Raw genomic sequence first — 19,196 nt, forward strand, 5'->3', positions numbered from 1 at the left:
GTCTCGGTTCCGCTACTGTTGATCTGGATAGTTCGTGTTCTATTTCGAAAAATCCTTTTGGTACCCGGTATGTGTCCTTCAGGAGTTTTACTACAAGATCAGTCAGGCCATTGTAGGACACCAGCTGCTCATTATGACCAGCAAAAAATACAAAGGAATACCAAATGTTTAAAAAACAATCCGTCATAATTCAATTTCCCCTTGTTTTTCAAACACAGCTCATAAACTATGTAAAATAGTTTGCTCATCAATCATGACCTAACTCAACAAATGAATCATCTGAGTTATTCATCTGTCATATATTGTGTGTTATAAAACAAGAACGGAAAATATCTTAAAATATGATTAAAAATCCAAGTGTCCAAAATAACTGCCGACTTTTTGTAACTGGTTTTCAGGGAAAATCGGGGCGGCAGCTGCTAGTTTGGCCTGGAAATCAGTGGGTTTGCATTTTTCTTTCTGTCTGCCTGCGATACAAAGAGGTTTTTAACAAAGTGAAAACGGCAGAAAAAAAACAGTCTGTTGTTTCAGTTTGTTGTTATGCTAGCGCCTTGTTTTCCCTCTTTGCTCCAGCTTAGTAAGATTTAGCATCATCTTCCGCAGCCCCAAATCTCTGGCAGGCTTGGAAATGTTCAGATCTGCTGCACGCGTGTGTGTCCATATGGAGATCTCCAGGGATGGGATTACAGTGTGACCAAGTGAGCAGTGTGTTTGCGCACTTCATCTCCAAGACGAAGATCCTTTAAACAAAGAGGGGCAGATAGATAGAAGAGGGGAAGAAAGACTAACAGAAAATGGGGTAACCGCGAGGGGGAGGGGTGACATACGACAGAAAAGGGGCTTTTTCGCTCGCTTCATTTATATTGTCTTTTCAAATCCCATGTCACTTTAGATTAATTATAATCCATGTTACATTTTCCATGCAAATGTCCCCAATGTGGATTACTTCCAGATAGCTTTGTGCTGTGCATGTCGATGGCACATTTCGCCACCATGGCTCAGGGGCCCGCTTCTTATAAATAACCCACTAAACAAAGGGCCACGCATGGAAATGAGCCAGGCGGCCTTCGGAAATTACATACATTTACCTGCTTCAAATTAACAGAGAAATAACTCATTGTTTCTCCAGCCAAATGGCATGTCTTATGTTCTGTGAACAGACGAAGGAGGAAACAACAAAAAAATGATCAGATATGATTGTTGCGATTTAGTACTGGAAAGCAAGTGTCCTTAAAGAAGCACTCAGCTTCTATATCTGCTGTGCTCAGTGTCCTGGTTTGGATTGGCCTGATCAAATGTGATTATCCATTTGTGTTCTGTGCAATGTATTATGAATATTTTATATTTTTTCTTTGACTAAATCAACCCATCTTGTAGCTTCTCTTAGATTTCAGTTGTCATCAGATGGATTGAAATTTGTGCTGGCTCCTCTTCTTCTATCTTTTTTGAATGTGTTATTGTGAGAATATATTCAAACAGACATCACTGCCAAGTTCAGCCAACTTGAGACGGCGGCTTGTTTTCTGTCTCAGAAGAAATTAAAATGTATTAATGATATTAGCATGTTTAATTAGAGGCCTGGAGCCCTTTTTTTTGCATTTCTATGTGTTTTCCGAGGTGTCGAGGAAGATTTGTCAAGTGTGACACTGCGTCACTCTTATCAGATGAAGTTGGTAAAGCAAGGGAGGTCATTAAAAACACAAACTAGCAGACAGCTGCTGCTTAACCGTCTCTCCCTTCCTCTTTCTTTCCCCTCTAGCAAGCTCTGGGCTTGTTGAGTGCTTCAGCGGGAGTTTGGGGTTCAGAGTGTGTGGCTGTAATGTTATCAGGTGACCGGGGGTCAGCCTAATGCGTAACCTCAGAGCAGTAGGCCAGTAAATCATGCCGGCCAGCCCTCCCTGGCCCATTTTGGCCGGCTCTCCCTCCAAGATTTACTGCTCCGTAACCTTAGCCAGTCTGCCAGAGTTCAGGACGGCTAAATTGAATACTAAATCCAAGCTGCCGCCACCCAGCCTGCTCCCGCTCAATTGACAGCCCCCCAAGCCCCACACTGCCTCATGTTTGTGGGCTTTTCTCATTTATCATGAAATGAAACGTCAAGAACGGAAAATAATTGTTCGAGTCGGTGAAGTAAAAATGAAAAAAAGAGAGAAAAAAAAACCCTGTTTGATTGCTTTGAAAGTCCAGACATTCTGCTGATGATGTCACTGATATGATACAAATCTGTTTTAGAGACAGAAGAGATGATTGTTTGTGTAAAAATGCAATTTGTTTTCTGCTCTGACTGCCCTCACGCTCTGACCTGGAAGAGCAGATTTTAAAATAGATTGATGTTTTTTAAAAAAAATAGTTGGGATTAGACAATCAGATAAACCTTTACATGTCCTGCTGAGTTTTCCAAAATGACTCTAGCATCGTTGTGGCAATGGTGCTGAGAATAAATGAATTCATTTCATGCTATACTTGTCATGAATACTAGCAATACATGCTAAAGAGGGGCTTGTTTCTGCTGATCCTTAAAACTGTCAGCCAACACAAAACATCAACATCATGAGTACTGTATCTGGTATTTTTTTCCTCCTCATTTTAATAGTTCATTTCAAGAAACTTAATAAAATAGCTCAACAGTCACCTGCTTCGTAAGCATGGGGTGATGTGGAGTAACACTGATTTATTTTAAAATATTTTTACATTTATTGGGCACATAAATCAGCTCCTGTTGACTCCACTGATAATCCTCATCCCTTGTTCAAGCTAGTACATGCAACCGTATTATTTCCTGCCATAAACATGTTTCTTCTTTTTTACCATTTTATAGCAGATTCGAGCACTTTCTTTTCCCTAGTAACAGCACAAGCAGCCGTACGCACCCGTGTCCAGCGCTTCTCCACCTACAATTGTGGATATACGAGGAAACTTAAACACCATTGACAGTCACAAATAAAGATGGGTGGAGTGTGTGCTGCATTCTCCCCCTACGATGCAAAGAAAAGGGTTGAGTGTCATAAATCACCTTTTGATTTATCTAATCAAGCAGGGTCCTGCTGCATGCAGACATTTGTCATCAGAGGAAGGGGGGGTGTAGCGCAAGGTTTATTCGGGCCCCCCGCTTCACTGGTCTGCAGCTGGTGGAGCCCACATTAGGATGGAGGGATGGTGGAAAGGGAGGAAAAAGTCATCATGTGCATGTGATGCAGACCTGCACTGAGCAAGGAGTGTTTAGCTCGAGCACATTTCTATTCTCTTTAAGACGCATTTTGGAGTGAATTATTGCCCTTTTTTCTCCCCTTAAAGTTAGAAGCTATGTGTTTGTCAACCAATTGTATATATGTGTTGCAGGTCAGTACATTTTTGTAGGACACTGGCCAGTTTTAAAATGCAATTCAAAGCCTCAAAACAGCTTTATTATTCAGTCACTGCCGTTTCAAATTCCTAAGTGGCCAAACAGGGAACTGCTGCTCCCTCAACATTCAAGGTTAACCGACTTTTTTTTTTTTCCAATGCCTGAGTGTCATAAGTGTTGATGAAAGCGCTGGGTCGAAGACAGAAGGACAGACGTTGCACGTGCAAGTGCATCTTCATAAACACACAACACAAACAAAACGTTGACGGTAATCAATGCTGATGCCTGAGCTCTTTCCCAGCCGCGTTCGGAATGTGTCTGCAGCTCCTCGTCTGACAATCGCCTCATCTCTTTTTGCGGGGATGTAATTTAGTTGCAAATTGGGGGAAAGATGGAGGCCAAAATTGAAAGTTGAAATTAGAAATGGCCATAATAAATGCAGGGGGAGGGGCGGGCGCTTGAGAAAGGTCAGCGGCGTGTCGGGAGCTTCCATTTTGACCAAGGAGTGTCAGAGGCCTGTCACAGACAGCACGAGACTCATAAACAGTGAAGCTGTGCCGGGGCCATGACTGGCAGTGGAATACAGGATTACCTCGCTATTCTGAGCTCCAGACCAATTCTGGGATGTTCTTGGAAATTCACATAGTGCCCCTGTTTTTCCCCGCTTCCTCCCCCTCTCTTGTCACTTTCTTTGACAGGCCAATATTTCAGGCTCCAGATATAGGGGATTACAAATAAAATAAGTGGAACGCCTACTTAATGCAACAGAATTAAAATGCATGAACAGGCCAGAGGAATTGATATGCGCCCAATACAAACATGAGCCAGGGAATAATATGAAATACAAAATGTTTTTTTCTGCCTCTCCATGTATCAGTGCTTTGATTTCTTTTTTTTTTTTTTTTTTCATTTGTGCATCCAGCGTGAAGTGTTGATTCGCAAGAGTGAGGCTCACATATTGCCTTGAGTGACCAGGCGAGGGAGGGGGGGATGATTGCTTAGGGAGAGCGGGAGGAAGAGAGCAGGACTGAGGGAAAGATGGAGGGAGGAAGAGTTGCTGTGGCTGTGTCTTTGTTTTGCATTGAGTGGGTAAATTGCAGTAGCACGGTCTGTATCTAAGGATGAGGCTAATGAAAGATTTATCACTAGCCGCCGCATTTGCTAAATACAACCAGCGGCTGATCTCCTCGCTCTGAGCTCTGTTGTCAACGTCACACATGCTTACACAAACGCATAGACGCAGATGCGCACAAAAAAAGGGCTCCCACCGTACCACCAGCCGTGACCGCGCTCAGAAAATTTAGCATCTCTTACAGACAGTGAAGTTGTTGAGGCAGCTGGGGAAATGTATATGAACTAATGAAGTGTATAATATTACCATAACATTTAATGTATGTCGTGCTGTGATAATGAGCCTGCCCGAGTTTTCTCCATTTCACATGTCCTCAGGGCAGGAAAAAAAAAAAATGTCAGTGTGTATGAATGTAAATGATGCAGCTCAACTTATCCATGCGTAAGTTGTCTCGCTCTGAAATCATGTAAATGATCACCTATGTTACGTCGAATACTAATGTTGCAGTACTGATTTATGCTATTCGGCGAATTATAGTGGCTCAGCCACTTTGTGTGATAGAGGGATTCGAAAGCGTGAAAACGTGATTTATCAGTTGACTAAAGCAGCTAAGTTATGTGCTAAAACAGATCTATTGTTGGATATTTTCTTATTTTCCTTTTCATTCCTTCTGCAGGAGTGAATGCCACATCCAAAGACGCCTCTGGACCCAATGTGATGGGCAAACACTCTCTTTCACATGATCGCCAGATGGAAAGTCCACCCAAGAGGCCCAAGTCTGCGGAAGGGAAGACCTCCTCCAACGATCTGGTAAATCATCTCCGTGTTTAGTATGTTGATGATTCAACCTTAAAATACAAACTGGAGTCAATTTGCAAAGTCAAATCCAAGGAGTCACTTTGTATTTGTTTTTGATGGAACACTAATAACTCATGAGGCAGGTTCGTCTCACTGAACATTAACCTTCACTGTCACTGTGTGATGAGATAATAGGAAGCAATTCATGAACTGTAAGCAGAAAAACTGCAAAGCTAAGCGTTCGACGATTGCTGGCACCAGCTTCCTATCAAAGGGTTAAACTCAGCCCACCGTTCCCCTCTGACAGACCTTTTTAGTATCAAGCACAGAAGTCAAGCCTTTATGTTCTTAAGTGGAATACCTGCACCAGGGCTCCCCTCCCTCCCCCCACCCCCCCACCCCCCTTTTGCATCTCTTTAAATTATATGTGTTTTTAAATTAGATTATAAAGTATTAGCTCGTCTGGTTGCGGACCCTGTAAGGAGAGAAGACTTTGTCATTTCAGAAATGGATTCTATTAAGACAGGTGGTGCGGAGGCAGCTATGTTAAGAGTACTCCCTGTAATGAGGGCAAGGCATTGCTGGGCAGAGTACACACCTTTGTCATTTGTAATCTTCTGATTAAAAATTCCGCTCCACCGTTCTTTTTTTTTTCGGCTAATAAAATTGCATGAGTTGGAAGACTCAAGTTAATTACCTGAAATGTGGTTTATGAAAAATGGATCGTTATGGCAGGTGAGCATGACGTGAGACAAGTGGGTTGTAAAGAAATTATGTTTGAATTACGCACTTTATTGGGAATGGCAAGGAAGGAAGGATGGAGTTTGGTGATTGATGAAAGAAGGAAGGCTGCTTTCTAGCTTTAACCTTTTGCATTCTGCTCTCTGTTTCCTTCAGGTTCAACAGTGTCCTTATTGCAACTACAGCAGTAAAGATGCTAACCGCATGCAGCTCCATGTGATGTCTCAACATTCCATGCAGCCAGTGATCCGCTGCCCACTGTGCCAGGATGTTCTGAGCAACAAGATTCACCTGCAGCTGCACCTCACTCACCTTCACAGCGTGGCACCAGACTGTGTGGAGAAGCTGATTATGACGGTATGTAACAGTTATCACAACCTATGAAGTATATACGACATAATGTCATGATTTGGCCACATTCATTTTATCCCTGTATCCAAATGGAGTAACACATTTTTCGCTTTAGGTTGTTGGACCTGACGCACCAACACCAAATAACGTAATGCATTCCCAAACTGGACATGACAAAGGACTTTCCACTGCGGATTCGTCCGCTTCCCCCGTTGATGGCTCCGGGAAATCCCAAGGTAAGCCCCGTAGTTTGCTTTGACCAACGCTTTAATGAAACGGTTCTTATTGATGTGACATTAAGTTGTTAAACTACACTCTCTTTGACAGGAAACGCCTTAAAAGATGAGCAAGACAAGAACGAAATGGACCTCCAGAGTGAAGAGCTCAAGCCCCCTAAGGAGGCATCAGAAGCCCCAGACTGGAAAAGAGCCAGTGGATTAGGACAAGACTGCAAGTCACCAGATACTTTGCAGGAGCATATCAGCGAGCTTCAAAAGCTCCAGCAGCAGCAGCAGCAGCTGTCTGTATCTGATCGTCACGTCTACAAGTATCGCTGCAACCACTGCAGTCTCGCCTTCAAGACCATGCAGAAGCTTCAGATACATTCCCAGTATCACGCCATCCGCGCGGCTACGATGTGCAGCCTCTGTCAGCGCAGCTTCAGGACATTCCTGGCCCTCAGGAAACACTTAGAAAATGGACATCCAGAACTAAGTGAAGCTGAGGTGCAGCAACTCATTGGAAATCTCCCAATTAATGGAGACATCACTGAGAGTGAAGCCAGGGCTTTGGAGGAAGCGCAGGCCTTTGAGAATGACTTGGACAAAGATGACGAAATGGATCAGGAAGAGAAGCCCAGCCCAACAGGAAGTGACAGCAGCTCTCTGATGGATGACATGGGGGCAGAACCAAAACGTACTCTGCCATTTAGGAAAGGACCCAACTTTACAATGGAGAAGTTTTTGGACCCATCTCGACCCTACAAGTGCACAGTGTGCAAGGAGTCTTTTACTCAGAAAAATATACTCCTGGTCCACTATAATTCAGTGTCTCATCTTCATAAGTTGAAAAAAGTGCTGCAAGAGGCCTCAAGTCCAGTCCCACAAGAGACAGGAAACAATATCGACAACAAGCCATTTAAATGCAACATTTGCAATGTTGCTTACAGCCAAAGCTCTACACTTGAAATTCACATGAGGTCAGTGCTCCACCAGACCAAAGCCAGAACAGCCAAAACTGAGACGAGTAGCAGCACCAGTATCTCCAGCAGTAGTGGTCCAGCGAAAAGTCCTGCTCCAAGCACACAGGGGAACAGCTCAGACACTGCGAGAAGTGGAACGCCCTCTGCTAACAAAGAAAACAGTACAGACCAAAAAGAAGCCAACAACTCAAAACAAGCGTTAGCTTCTGATCATGTTACAGCACAAACAAATACTCATCAGTCAGCACAGTCCTCAGCCCAATTGCAAATGCAGCTTCAGCATGAGCTCCAGCAGCAAGCGGCTTTCTTTCAGCCACAGTTTCTCAATCCAGCATTCTTTCCCCATTTCCCAATGACTCCAGAGGCATTGCTACAATTTCAGCAGCCACAGTTCCTCTTCCCCTTCTACATCCCAGGCGCAGAGTTTAATCTCAGCCCGGAACTTGCGCTGCATTCAGCAGCAGCCTTTGGAATGCCCGGTCTGACTGGTTCATTTCTAGAAGACTTGAAGCAGCAGATGCAGCAGCAGCATCAGCTGCAGGCCCAGCAGCAGGCTCAACATCAGCAACTGTCTCAGACTCAATCCCAGATCCAGCAGCAGAAGAACCAACAGCTTCTTAACCAAAAAGCCAAGCTGGAATCAACCTCTGTCCCAGTATCTGACATCCAGATGTCAAGAGAGGCTGAAGAGCATTTTGAAAAACATGAAAGCAAGTCCAAGATGGAAAACGGCTGTGATGTCATCATTGATGGGACGAAAGACAACAAAGACATAAAGAAGTCTAAGTTCTCTGAGCCACTAATTCCCCCACCACGCATAGTGTCAGGTGCAAGGGGCAATGCAGCCAAAGCGCTGTTGGAGAATTTTGGATTTGAACTGGTTATCCAGTATAACGAAAATCGACAGAAAAACCAGAAGAAACACAAAGATGGAGGTGAACAAGTGGAAATGAGCACAGACAAACTTGAGTGCGGAATGTGCGGGAAGCTGTTCTCAAATATGCTCATCCTCAAAAGCCACCAGGAGCATGTGCACAGTCAGTTTTTCCCGTATGGTGAGCTTGAGAAATTTGCCCAACAATACAGAGAGGCATACGACAAACTTTATCCAATAAACCCTGCTTCTCCTGAGACCCCACCTCCACCACCACCGCCGCCACCACCTCCTCCGCCACCTGCTCCTACCCAGGTGACAGTATCACAGCCATCTACTCCTACAACAACCAAGTCCCAAACTCCAACGCCTTCTCCTGTTCCTGTGAGTCATCAGACTACACACCAGACAAGTCATCAGGCTGTGCCACCATCAACACCGCAGCCGCAGCCACCTCCCCAACAACCCACTGCCCCTCCAGCGCCCCCTCAAGTGCCACTCCAAGTTCCTTTGGATCTACCGCTATTCCCGCCCTTAATGATGCAGTCTGTTCAGCACCCGGGGTTGCCTCCTCAGCTTGCCCTTCAGTTGCCTACGATGGACTCTCTTTCAACTGACCTTACGCAGCTTTGTCAACAACAACTAGGTCTTGACCCCAATTTTCTTCGGCAGTCCCAGTTCAAGCGTCCGCGCACACGCATCACTGATGACCAGCTGAAAATCCTGCGGGCCAATTTTGACATCAACAATTCCCCGAACGAAGAGCAAATTCAAGAGATGTCCGAAAAGTCTGGCTTGCCCCAAAAAGTCATAAAGCACTGGTTCCGCAACACGCTCTTCAAGGAGAGGCAGCGGAGCAAAGATTCTCCTTACAATTTTAATATCCCGCCCATTACAACCCTCGAGGATATTAGATTGGAGTCTCAGCTTGGTACGCATGAGTACTACAGGTCTGACTCTGCTATCAACAAGAGATCTTCCCGGACGAGATTCACTGATTATCAGTTGAGGGTACTACAAGATTTCTTTGACACGAATGCCTACCCAAAAGATGATGAAATTGAGCAACTTTCAACTGTGCTCAACCTACCGACACGCGTCATCGTTGTGTGGTTTCAAAACGCAAGGCAAAAAGCTCGTAAAAGCTACGAGAATCAGGCTGATGCTAAGGACAGTGAGAAAAAGGAGCTGACCAATGAGCGCTACATAAGAACGAGCAACATGCAGTACCAGTGTAAAAAATGCAACATTGTGTTCCCTCGAATCTTTGATCTGATCACTCACCAGAAGAAACAATGTTACAAAGATGAAGATGAAGAGGGTAATGAAGAAAACTCATGCGAAGACTACATGGATTCTGTGGACCAATGCCAAGCTAAGAGCAGCCATCTGACCTTTGACCCATCCAAGCATCCCCAGGGGACTGCAACAAGCTCTGGCTCAAGCTCCCCAGTCTCCTCCTCTCCTCTTCCCAGCCTGGGCAAAATCTCCCCCAAACCTGAAGCTGAAACCGAACCCAAACAAACCGAGACTGCTCCCTCACCAGTTGTGAAGTCATTGCCAGAACCGAGACCATCAAAAGCTTGTACGCCTCAGCCACCACCTCAGAAAACCCCTCAGCCACAAATGTCACGACCTCATTCCCAACCCCAGGCAGCTGCAGTGCCGTCAAGCCCCCTCTCGCTCGCACTTTCCTCACTGACAAACAGCCTGCCCCACCAAATGCTACAGTATCAATGTGACCAATGTAAGATTGCATTCCCGACCGTGGAACTGTGGCAGGAGCACCAGCACATGCATTTCTTGGCCGCCCAAAACCAGTTTCTTCATTCTCAGTTCCTTGAAAGGCCCATAGATATGCCCTACATGATTTTCGACCCCAACAACCCGCTAATGGCCAGTCAGCTACTGTCTGGAGGTCTCTCCCAAATCCACTCTCAGGGAAGCTCTGGTCTGACATCTGCTGTTGGGTCAGGGTCAATGAAGAGAAAAATGGATGACAAGGACGAAGGTGGAAATGACAAAGATGGAGGAAATAGTGCAGAAGAACAACACAGAGATAAACGCTTAAGAACCACCATCACACCAGAACAGCTTGAGATTCTATACGACAAGTACCTCCTTGATTCCAACCCAACAAGGAAGATGTTGGATCACATCGCGAGAGAGGTTGGTTTGAAAAAAAGAGTCGTACAAGTCTGGTTTCAAAACACTCGAGCTCGAGAGAGAAAGGGACAGTTTAGGGCAATAGGGCCCACCCAGTCCCACAAGAAATGTCCCTTTTGCCGTGCACTGTTCAAGGCGAAATCAGCTCTAGATAGTCACATCAGATCTAGACACTGGCATGAAGCAAAGCAAGCAGGCTTCAGCTTACCACCAAGCCCGATGATGACTCAAGACAATGAAAGAGGTGAAAGCCCAAAGTTCAATTTCTTTGACTTCACCCAGCTGCCTACCAAGACTGAGCCGAACGAGTATGAGCTGCCCACAGCATCTTCAACTCCAGTAAAAACATCTGAGGCGCAGATAAAAAACTTCTTAAGCCCTTCATCCTTAAAAGCTGAAAATTGTGATGAAACTGAAGGGCCTAATGTAAATTCAGCAGAAGCATCTTACGAACTGAGCAAAGTGGACTTCGATGAGACGTCGTCCATTAACACTGCGATCAGCGATGCTACAACTGGAGACGAGGGGAACAACAACGAAGTTGAGAGCTTCACAGCAAATGCGATGGATAAACTCTCTGACTCCAAGCCTAATATGGGGACAAACTCTGATGGTGGAAATGAGAGGTTCCAATTCAGCATGGTCAGTCCGGCTCTGAGCTTCTCTGGGAAAGACTGTGACTCGTACTACAGCTCCAGAGATGATGACATGGACGAGAACAATGACCGGAGTGAGTCATCAAGCCTGGCGGATCCCAGCTCCCCAAGTCCATTTGGTGCAGGTAACCCTTTCAACAAGTCTGCCAAAGGAAGCAGTTCTGGGGACAGGCCGGGCCACAAGCGGTTCAGGACCCAGATGAGTAACTTGCAACTTAAAGTCCTAAAGGCTTGTTTCAGCGACTATCGCACTCCCACAATGCAAGAGTGTGAGATGCTGGGCAATGAAATTGGGCTGCCAAAGCGTGTTGTCCAAGTGTGGTTCCAGAACGCCAGGGCGAAAGAAAAGAAATTCAAGATCAACATTGGAAAGCCATTCATGATCAGTCAAGGCTCACCGGAAGGGCCTCGGCCTGAGTGTACTTTGTGTGGTGTAAAGTACACTGCACGCATGTCCATCCGAGACCATATCTTTTCCAAACAGCACATCACCAAAGTGCAAGAAACCCTGGGGAACCAGGTAGACAGAGAAAAGGACTACCTAGCACCAACCACTGTTCGACAGCTAATGGCACAGCAAGAGCTGGACCGCATGAAGAAAGCTGGTGAGGGACTGGGCCTGCCTGGCCAGCAGCAGCAGAATGCAGTGGACAACAATAATGCACTTCATGGCCTTAGCCTGCCCTCAGGCTACCCAGGGATATCTGGCCTCCCGCCAGTGCTTCTTCCTGGGGTCAATGGGCCATCATCACTTCCTGTTTTTCCACCCAACACACCTGGTGAGTTAGTATGACAAAAAGAAGTTTAATAGACTAGAAGTTTTATGAACTGATCCTTTAATTTTACGGTACCTCTGTTTATTCTAAACCGCTGTGTTGTAAACCACAGTTTTTTTTATTTTGAAATTCTATTTTAAATGGGAAAATGTGGGATTATAGTGCATGCAAAAGGCAGATAATTCCGACAAGATTCTTTTATATGGTGTGTATCTTAATCATGAATTTTGTTTTATGTTTTCTTTTTTGTGTATGTTTTGTATATTTATAATTTAATATATTGGCAAACGGAAGATATTATTGAGCACATGTGACAGTTTTGCTCCATAACAAAATCTGACAACAGAACAAAAAAAAAAAAAAGATGTATGTTTATCTTGTCATGCAAACAAATTTCCATAGTGATTTGGATTTGAGTATAAAATATTGAATATTTCCATATTTATATACCACTGTATTTCAGCTTTAGCGTCTCCCGGTGCTGGCATGCTTGGGTTCCCTACACCAGCCACCCCATCTCCTGCCATGTCTCTCAGCACTACCCCAACCAAGACTCTTCTGCAGACTCCTCCTCCTCCTCCACCTCCTCCTCCTCCTCCTGTCCCCTCCACACCTATGGCAGCAGTAAACCATACAGAGCAGCAAGCTAAAGACCCAGAGAGGGACACCAGTAAGAAACCAGGAGACAAGCCAACTCAGATGAAGGCAAAGTGCAGCGAGAATGAGAGCAGCCAATGTTCAGACACCATCAGCATGGCCAAGAAAAGGGAGAAACAGGCTGCAGGCAAGCCAGGAATTGAAGCTGCTCTGGATAATAACCAACTGCAGGCTCTTCAGAATGCTCTTGCTGCTGGGGATCCCAGTTCGTTCTTAGGAGGGCAGTTCTTGCCCTATTTCCTCCCTGGGTTTCCCAATTGCTTCTCTCCTCAGCTTCCCAGAGGGGTCCAAGCAGGAGGATACTTCCCACCACTTTGTGGAATGGAGAACATGTTTCCATATGGTCCAGCATCTGTCCCGCAAGCTGCCATGGCTGCTGGTCTCTCTCCAACCGCTCTCCTGCAGCAGTATCAACAGTACCAGCAATCGCTGCAAGATTCACTGCAGAAGCAGCAGCAGAAGCAGCTTGAGCAACAGCAGAAGCAGCAGCAGCCACAACAGCAGAAAGCAGCCCCTGTGAAGACAACCACCCCCAGCGCTACCACCAACACCTTTAAACCAAAAGAGGCGATTGACGCTAACGACAAAACCAACACAGGCTCTTCAACCGAAAGCACAAAGGAAGAACCGAAAACAGATACCAAAAGTACCATGGATTTTCCAGATGCTTTTATTGTGCCGTCAGTCAAGCATGAGTTTATATGCAGGAAGTGCCAGATGATTTTTGCTGACGAAGATTCAGTGGTGCGTCATCAAAAGTCCCTCTGTTACTTTGGACATCCTTTTACTGACCTGCAAGAGACGGTGCTTCGGAAGGCAGTCAGTAACTACACTTGTGTTGCCTGCAATGTGGTTGTTATTGGGAATGAAGCACTTGGCCAACATCTTCAGTCGAGCTTGCACAAAGAGAAAACAATCAAACAAGCAATGAGAAATGCCAAAGAGCATACTAGATTATTACCTCACTCTGTCTGCTCCCCTAGTCCTAACACCACATCTACCTCGCAGTCTGCAGCTTCTTCTAATAACACCTTTCCTCATCTCTCTCGCTTGTCCATGAAGTCCTGGCCAAACGTCCTGTTCCAGGCCACCACAGCCCGGAAAGCTGCTTCCTCCTCCCCGTCTGCCTCTCCTCCTCCCCCCCTTTCCTCACCTTCAACGGTTACCTCAACTTCCTGCAGCACCTCAGGGGTTCCAACTTCACTACCCACCGAGAGTTGTTCAGATGAGTCTGACAATGAGCTAAGCCAGAAGCTGGAGGACTTAGATAACGCGTTGGAAGTCAAGGCGAAGCCGGCCTCTGGCCTAGACGCAAACTTCAGTAGTATCAGAATGGATATGTTCAGTGTGTAGGAGTGACAAAAGGATCCCTTGCTTAAAGAAAAAAATAAGACTTTTTAAACTGCAGTTCCAAAGTTTCTCTTAACCCAAAAAATTACAGTACCAAATGATTGACTCAGGATTGTTTTTCCCATATTGATATGCTGGCAAGATATTGATTGATTTTTGTTATGGACAGAACTGTTGCAGATGCTTGACTGAGCTTATATTGTATACAAAAATGGAGTAGGAAAAATCCCACAGGCTCCCTCTGCGGGGCTTGTTTCAAGCCAAAAACTCTCACGATAGCAAATTGCACCTCAGCTGGATTGTTTTCCAAATGCTAGCATGTACTGTATGGGATGACGATCCAGAACCCTCAAAGAGAATCTCTCTTAGTTTAGATAGGTGTAATTCAGTAGCTTTAAATTCTCAGGTCAGAACATACATTTCTCATTTGTTAAAGCAGCAACAAGCCTGGGTACACTTGGCTTATAACCAAAACATGTCAAGCTTTATTGAACGCATTTCCTTGGTGTGTATAGATTACCAAGAGACAATATAACTGTTACAATGGACAATGTGCATATCCTTTCAGTTTTGCCCTAAAAAAGAAAGACCGTACGGTTTTGCCATTTAGGGAATTTAGAATGCAGAAGTAAATGTGTAAGATGCCCCTGTGTTTGCCAGTTTGTATTACAGCAAACTATCTATTTCTCAGCCCCCTTTTTTTCATGTAGTGTATACTAATCTGTGCCAACTCTTACCTTCTCACTTTTACCTCTGCTCACACCCTTTTCTGAAGAGGTAATAACTCTAGTTTTGATAGACTCGGATTATGTGAATATAACATTTTTCATTTGTGAAATGCTGTACTGTTACGGTACCTGCTTGTGTCTGGACTATAGTGCACTTATTTTGTTTTAATTTTGTCTTTACATCATTTGAGTAGGCCATTTGTTAATTTAATAGATATTGTTTTCTGTTTGTTTGTATGTATGTTTGTATTTTAATTATATTATTATTTTTTTTTTTTGTCGACAGCAGCATATTGGTCCATATATGTTACAGGAGTGATGCCTAATAAACTAGAGATCTATTTAACAATTGGTGCATCCAAGAAAGCAGTACTGTATACTTGAAACTGTTCACGTACAAGTTGGTCGCAGAGTTGGAAAAAAAAAAAAAAAGAAAGAAAGAAAGAAATCGGAATGACCATTCACTATTTGTTTTGCTAATATGCTGCTTTAAAGGGGGGCAACAACATTTTTGTTGTATATTAGACCATTTTATGTGCTTAAATCAGTGTTACCAATATGCTGCCATTAAGTGCAGGTTAGATCTGGTCCTCCCATCGATTCTCTGGGCACTTCTGATGATCTACCATTCAAGTTACCATTTTTCCACCACGTGATTTCAACATTGCAAAGTATTACCTTACAAAGTTTGCTGCTACTGTGTTCAATTGTTTTTGCCTGCCATCAATTCTTGCAAACCAGAAAAGAAAAAAACCTGATACATCAATCGCTTTGTTTTGCTTTGCTATTTTGTTTGTTATTTTGCTGTGCAACTGAGAATGTGAAAGCTGTCAAAGGGTGTTCAATTTCTTCTTTTTCTTCTTCACGAATCACTTTCTAATTTGGTAATCGAAACCAACGTGATTCATTCCAAAGTAACAGGCTATTTGTATGAAAGAATAGGCTCTTGTGAACAAAGAAAGCAAAGCTGTTGTACATATTCATAGTTGGCTGTGCATGGTACAAATTTATTAATATGAAGAAATGCAAAAATGTATTGCTTTTGGTATTTCCTATTCTGAGATGAGCAAGTAGCATGTAATGCAACTGTTTGACAGGTTAAATCAGACCATGCTTTGTTATTGTTTCAAACAATGAAACCAAGTTACATTTCCAATTTTTGTTTTATTATTGTAAAGTGTTTTCTTTTCAAAGATTTAAAGCAAACTGTCAGTTTTAATTTTCTGTGTGAGCGTTTTTTTTTGTTTTTTTTTAATGTCATTATTTGGATTTTCAGTGTTTTTTTCTTTTATCCTGAAGACACTTTTCGATTGTGTTTCATAAGAGACATCCTGGCCTCCCAAGGTGCAATTCTGCCATTGTACAAACATGAGCGACTGTCCTGATTCCAAAGGCTTTCACAACTCTGGCTTTTTGCCTTTCCCTACTCTGTGGCTCAGCATTACAAGACTGAACTTCTCTGCTGGCATCACCTGCTAAGATGTTAGCATCAGACAGAACGCTTTCCACACTATGGACTGGTAAATGCTAACAAAACCAACAAAAAGGATGGTCCAACAATATAACTGTACATATATATTGCAACTGCACAGCAGCCAAAAACAAAACAAAAAAAACAAAAAAAAACAAAACAAAAAAAAAAACACAAAAAAAAACAAAAAACATTTTTTTTAAAAATGGATGGATTGTGTCATGTTCATGGGGACAGCCTTCAAAAGGTTGAAATTGGAATTGCTCTTCTTGGATGTCAAAGGGATTTTCATGGCGCAATCATATCCTCCACAGTATGTACTCTTCAACATCTGGGTTACATAGGAAATGCACCCTGAGGTTTTAATAAGAAGAAGCCCCTATGGCTAAAACTTTAAATAAACTAAACCAAAAATGTTATTGATGTTTTATATATAGAGAGTAGTCGCATTAGTTTTTGTTACTGTACTGTTCGAGGTATCAACTGTACCGTACCACGGTAATAACATGGTTTTGAAACCTTTTTTTTTTTTTTTATTTTGTCACAGACCTGTTGTCATAGTTGAAATGACGTTTATTGTAGATGGTATTTGAACAACTTCTGGAAATAGTTCATCAAGTATGTTTGTTGCTCATTGTTGTGATACATTAAAAACTGTATCTGCAAACCACGTTTGTGTCCTCTCATGTCCCTTCACGCACCAGCACAGATTATGTCGACGAAAAAAACAAACCGCAAAAATGCGTCAGCTTGGTCCTCATATAAGAGTATTATCATAGCACACATCTATTGGAAATTTGGAGCAATTTCTCCCAAATATTAGATGGTGTTCACTATACTAAGGCTGAAGTTTATCTGCTATGGAGGAAGTGTAAAAACTTTTTGAAAACTTAATACATAAAATGAGACATCAAACTCTAGTAATGATAATGATGATTATTATTACTAGTAGTAGTACTAGTACTGGTAGTTTTTATTGAGGTAGGTCTATATTATCTGTCATTTAATCAGTTATTAAGCCACTATGCATAGAAAACCCAACAGAATTATTTCAAATGTGTTTCAAACTAGTGAAGAACCAAACTATTTTGCATGCACAGATTTGGTTAAATAATATTGACAATGTCATTTAAAAATATAATCTTAACTTTTTAACTTCTGCTGGAAGTTGGAGCCTATTCCAGGAGTCACCCTGAGCAGGTCACCAGCCTGTCGCAAGGCACATTTTAATAACTCAAATATACAGCCAGATACTCACAGCTGGTTTTGTCTCCAATTCACTTTGCAAAGTTTTTGGTCTGTAGGAGGAAACCAGAGTGTCTGAGCGAATATACAAACAACGCACAGAGGTGATGCTCATTCAATTCAAGTGCTGCTTCGAGTTGGAATGGAACAGTGCGGCCTCTGAGTCCACGAAAAAAAAAATGTTGCTTCAATTCTGAATGACTCTGAAAGTGGTTGTGTCAACATCTACGTGGTCTTGAATTACGCCAAAATCTAGCCTCCCAGTGTACGATCCGTAAATTCCAGAAGCATTTGTGTCAGAACAAAAGAAGCATTTTTTCTTCGCAAATGAACTTTTCTTCCATTAAGAGTATAAATAAGTGGGCGGTAATGGCTGAAAGGGTCTTGAATCTGAATTTATTATTGCGTTGCATATCGGATATATTGAGTATCCAAGCTGTGAGACCCTCAGAAGTCAGCCTTATAAAAGCCATTAATAAGTAGTCATTTGTCTCTTCTATTGCAAAGCGACAATATTAAACGTAATAATACTGATTTGTTTCTAGCCTGTAAAAAACCTTGTGTAAGCACTTTCAATCCTAATTTAACTTACACATGAAGCAAGTCCGTGTAGCTTTGTTGGCATCCAGCCTTTGCTCTACTGTGAAGCATGTTTAACTGCAACACATTACCTCATAAAAATGGAAATTCAAGGTTTCTGCTTCAGCATCTAATGGCTCTTCAGATGGATATGTTGGATGAATGTTCGCAGCTACTGGCTGAGTTAAGCAGCAAAATGGATGCTTGCTGAAGACATGCCACTGTTTTTTTTTTTTTAGATCTTAGGGCAGATGCTATCGCATTAAAAATTGCACCTGAGGAACAGCGCAACACAATACATCACACCCTGCCAGAAAGACGTGTCCGCCACCAGCGTCGGGGTCACGGAGAAAGCCGACATTCACAAGTCGTTAAATCCACCTAATGAAATTTCACAAGGGCAGCAAAAATGAAGGGTGAAGATGAGAATCTTTTCACTCCTGCACAATCTGTTGTGGCCTTTATTGTCTTGCCCAGAACACTTCAGTGTGTCGGCGAAACGGCCCCAACATGTAAACCCCTCAAAAACACCTTTTTTTTTCCCCTCTTCTTCTCCTTCGTCTTACCGCACCCTTCGCCCTTGACGGATGTGTTTGGCTCTCAGCGTGCTGCAGTTGTGCTGAATGGCCCTTTCCTGTTGCTCACCCTTAAAGTGGAGGCGATTGCTGGGGTAGAGCTCCCCCCTGCTATATTATGGGATTGAATTGTGTTTGACCTTTGTGGAGAACAATGGCTGAAGGCCTTTCATTTTTCTGGCCTTCTCTGTGCTTGGAAGACCGGAGCACTTTATCGTTTTCACTGTGGTCTGCCGGCAATTCACACCTGGCATTACAGTGTATTCCGAGGGCAGTTAATGTCCGTTTATATGTCACGTTGACTGAAATTACTGGGAGGGTTGGAGAGAAATATAAAATCCTTTTTGTGATCCAACTGTTGGATGTTTTGTACGTTGATGGTGTGAAAAGGGGGACAGAACTATATAACTGCAAAAACGTGTACCATCAAACACATGAGCACAGATAAAGTGAATCTCACATGACAAGTCACATGTACAAAAGTCTTCATATTTTACTATCTAGTCTTATAATGCATTTTCATCATTACAGTTTTGAAATAAAAAAAACAGTATTTTAAAAGCACAAAACCTGAAATTAGTCGTCGAGTTGCATTTGTCTGAGCAACTGTTGT

The 19,196-nt window shown here is 43.2% G+C and overlaps 1 protein-coding gene across 3 annotated transcripts in view; it reads left to right on the forward strand.

The window, feature by feature from the left end:
• zfhx4 (zinc finger homeobox 4) overlaps positions 1–16,851 on the forward strand; it is a 77,143-nt gene extending 60,292 nt beyond the window's left edge. For all 3 annotated transcript variants that reach the window (XM_053860675.1, XM_053860674.1, XM_053860676.1), the window contains 5 exons: positions 5,092–5,225; positions 6,111–6,311; positions 6,421–6,541; positions 6,633–11,981; positions 12,442–16,851. In XM_053860675.1, coding sequence (XP_053716650.1) covers positions 5,092–5,225; positions 6,111–6,311; positions 6,421–6,541; positions 6,633–11,981; positions 12,442–13,988 — 7,352 coding nt within the window. In that variant the 3' untranslated portion in view covers positions 13,989–16,851. The remainder of the gene's footprint in view (positions 1–5,091; positions 5,226–6,110; positions 6,312–6,420; positions 6,542–6,632; positions 11,982–12,441) is intronic.
• The last annotated feature ends 2,345 nt before the right edge of the window (positions 16,852–19,196 follow it).

The sequence above is a fragment of the Synchiropus splendidus genome, chromosome 3 (genome assembly GCF_027744825.2).
Source record: "Synchiropus splendidus isolate RoL2022-P1 chromosome 3, RoL_Sspl_1.0, whole genome shotgun sequence".
Classification (NCBI taxonomy): Eukaryota; Metazoa; Chordata; class Actinopteri; order Syngnathiformes; family Callionymidae; genus Synchiropus; species Synchiropus splendidus.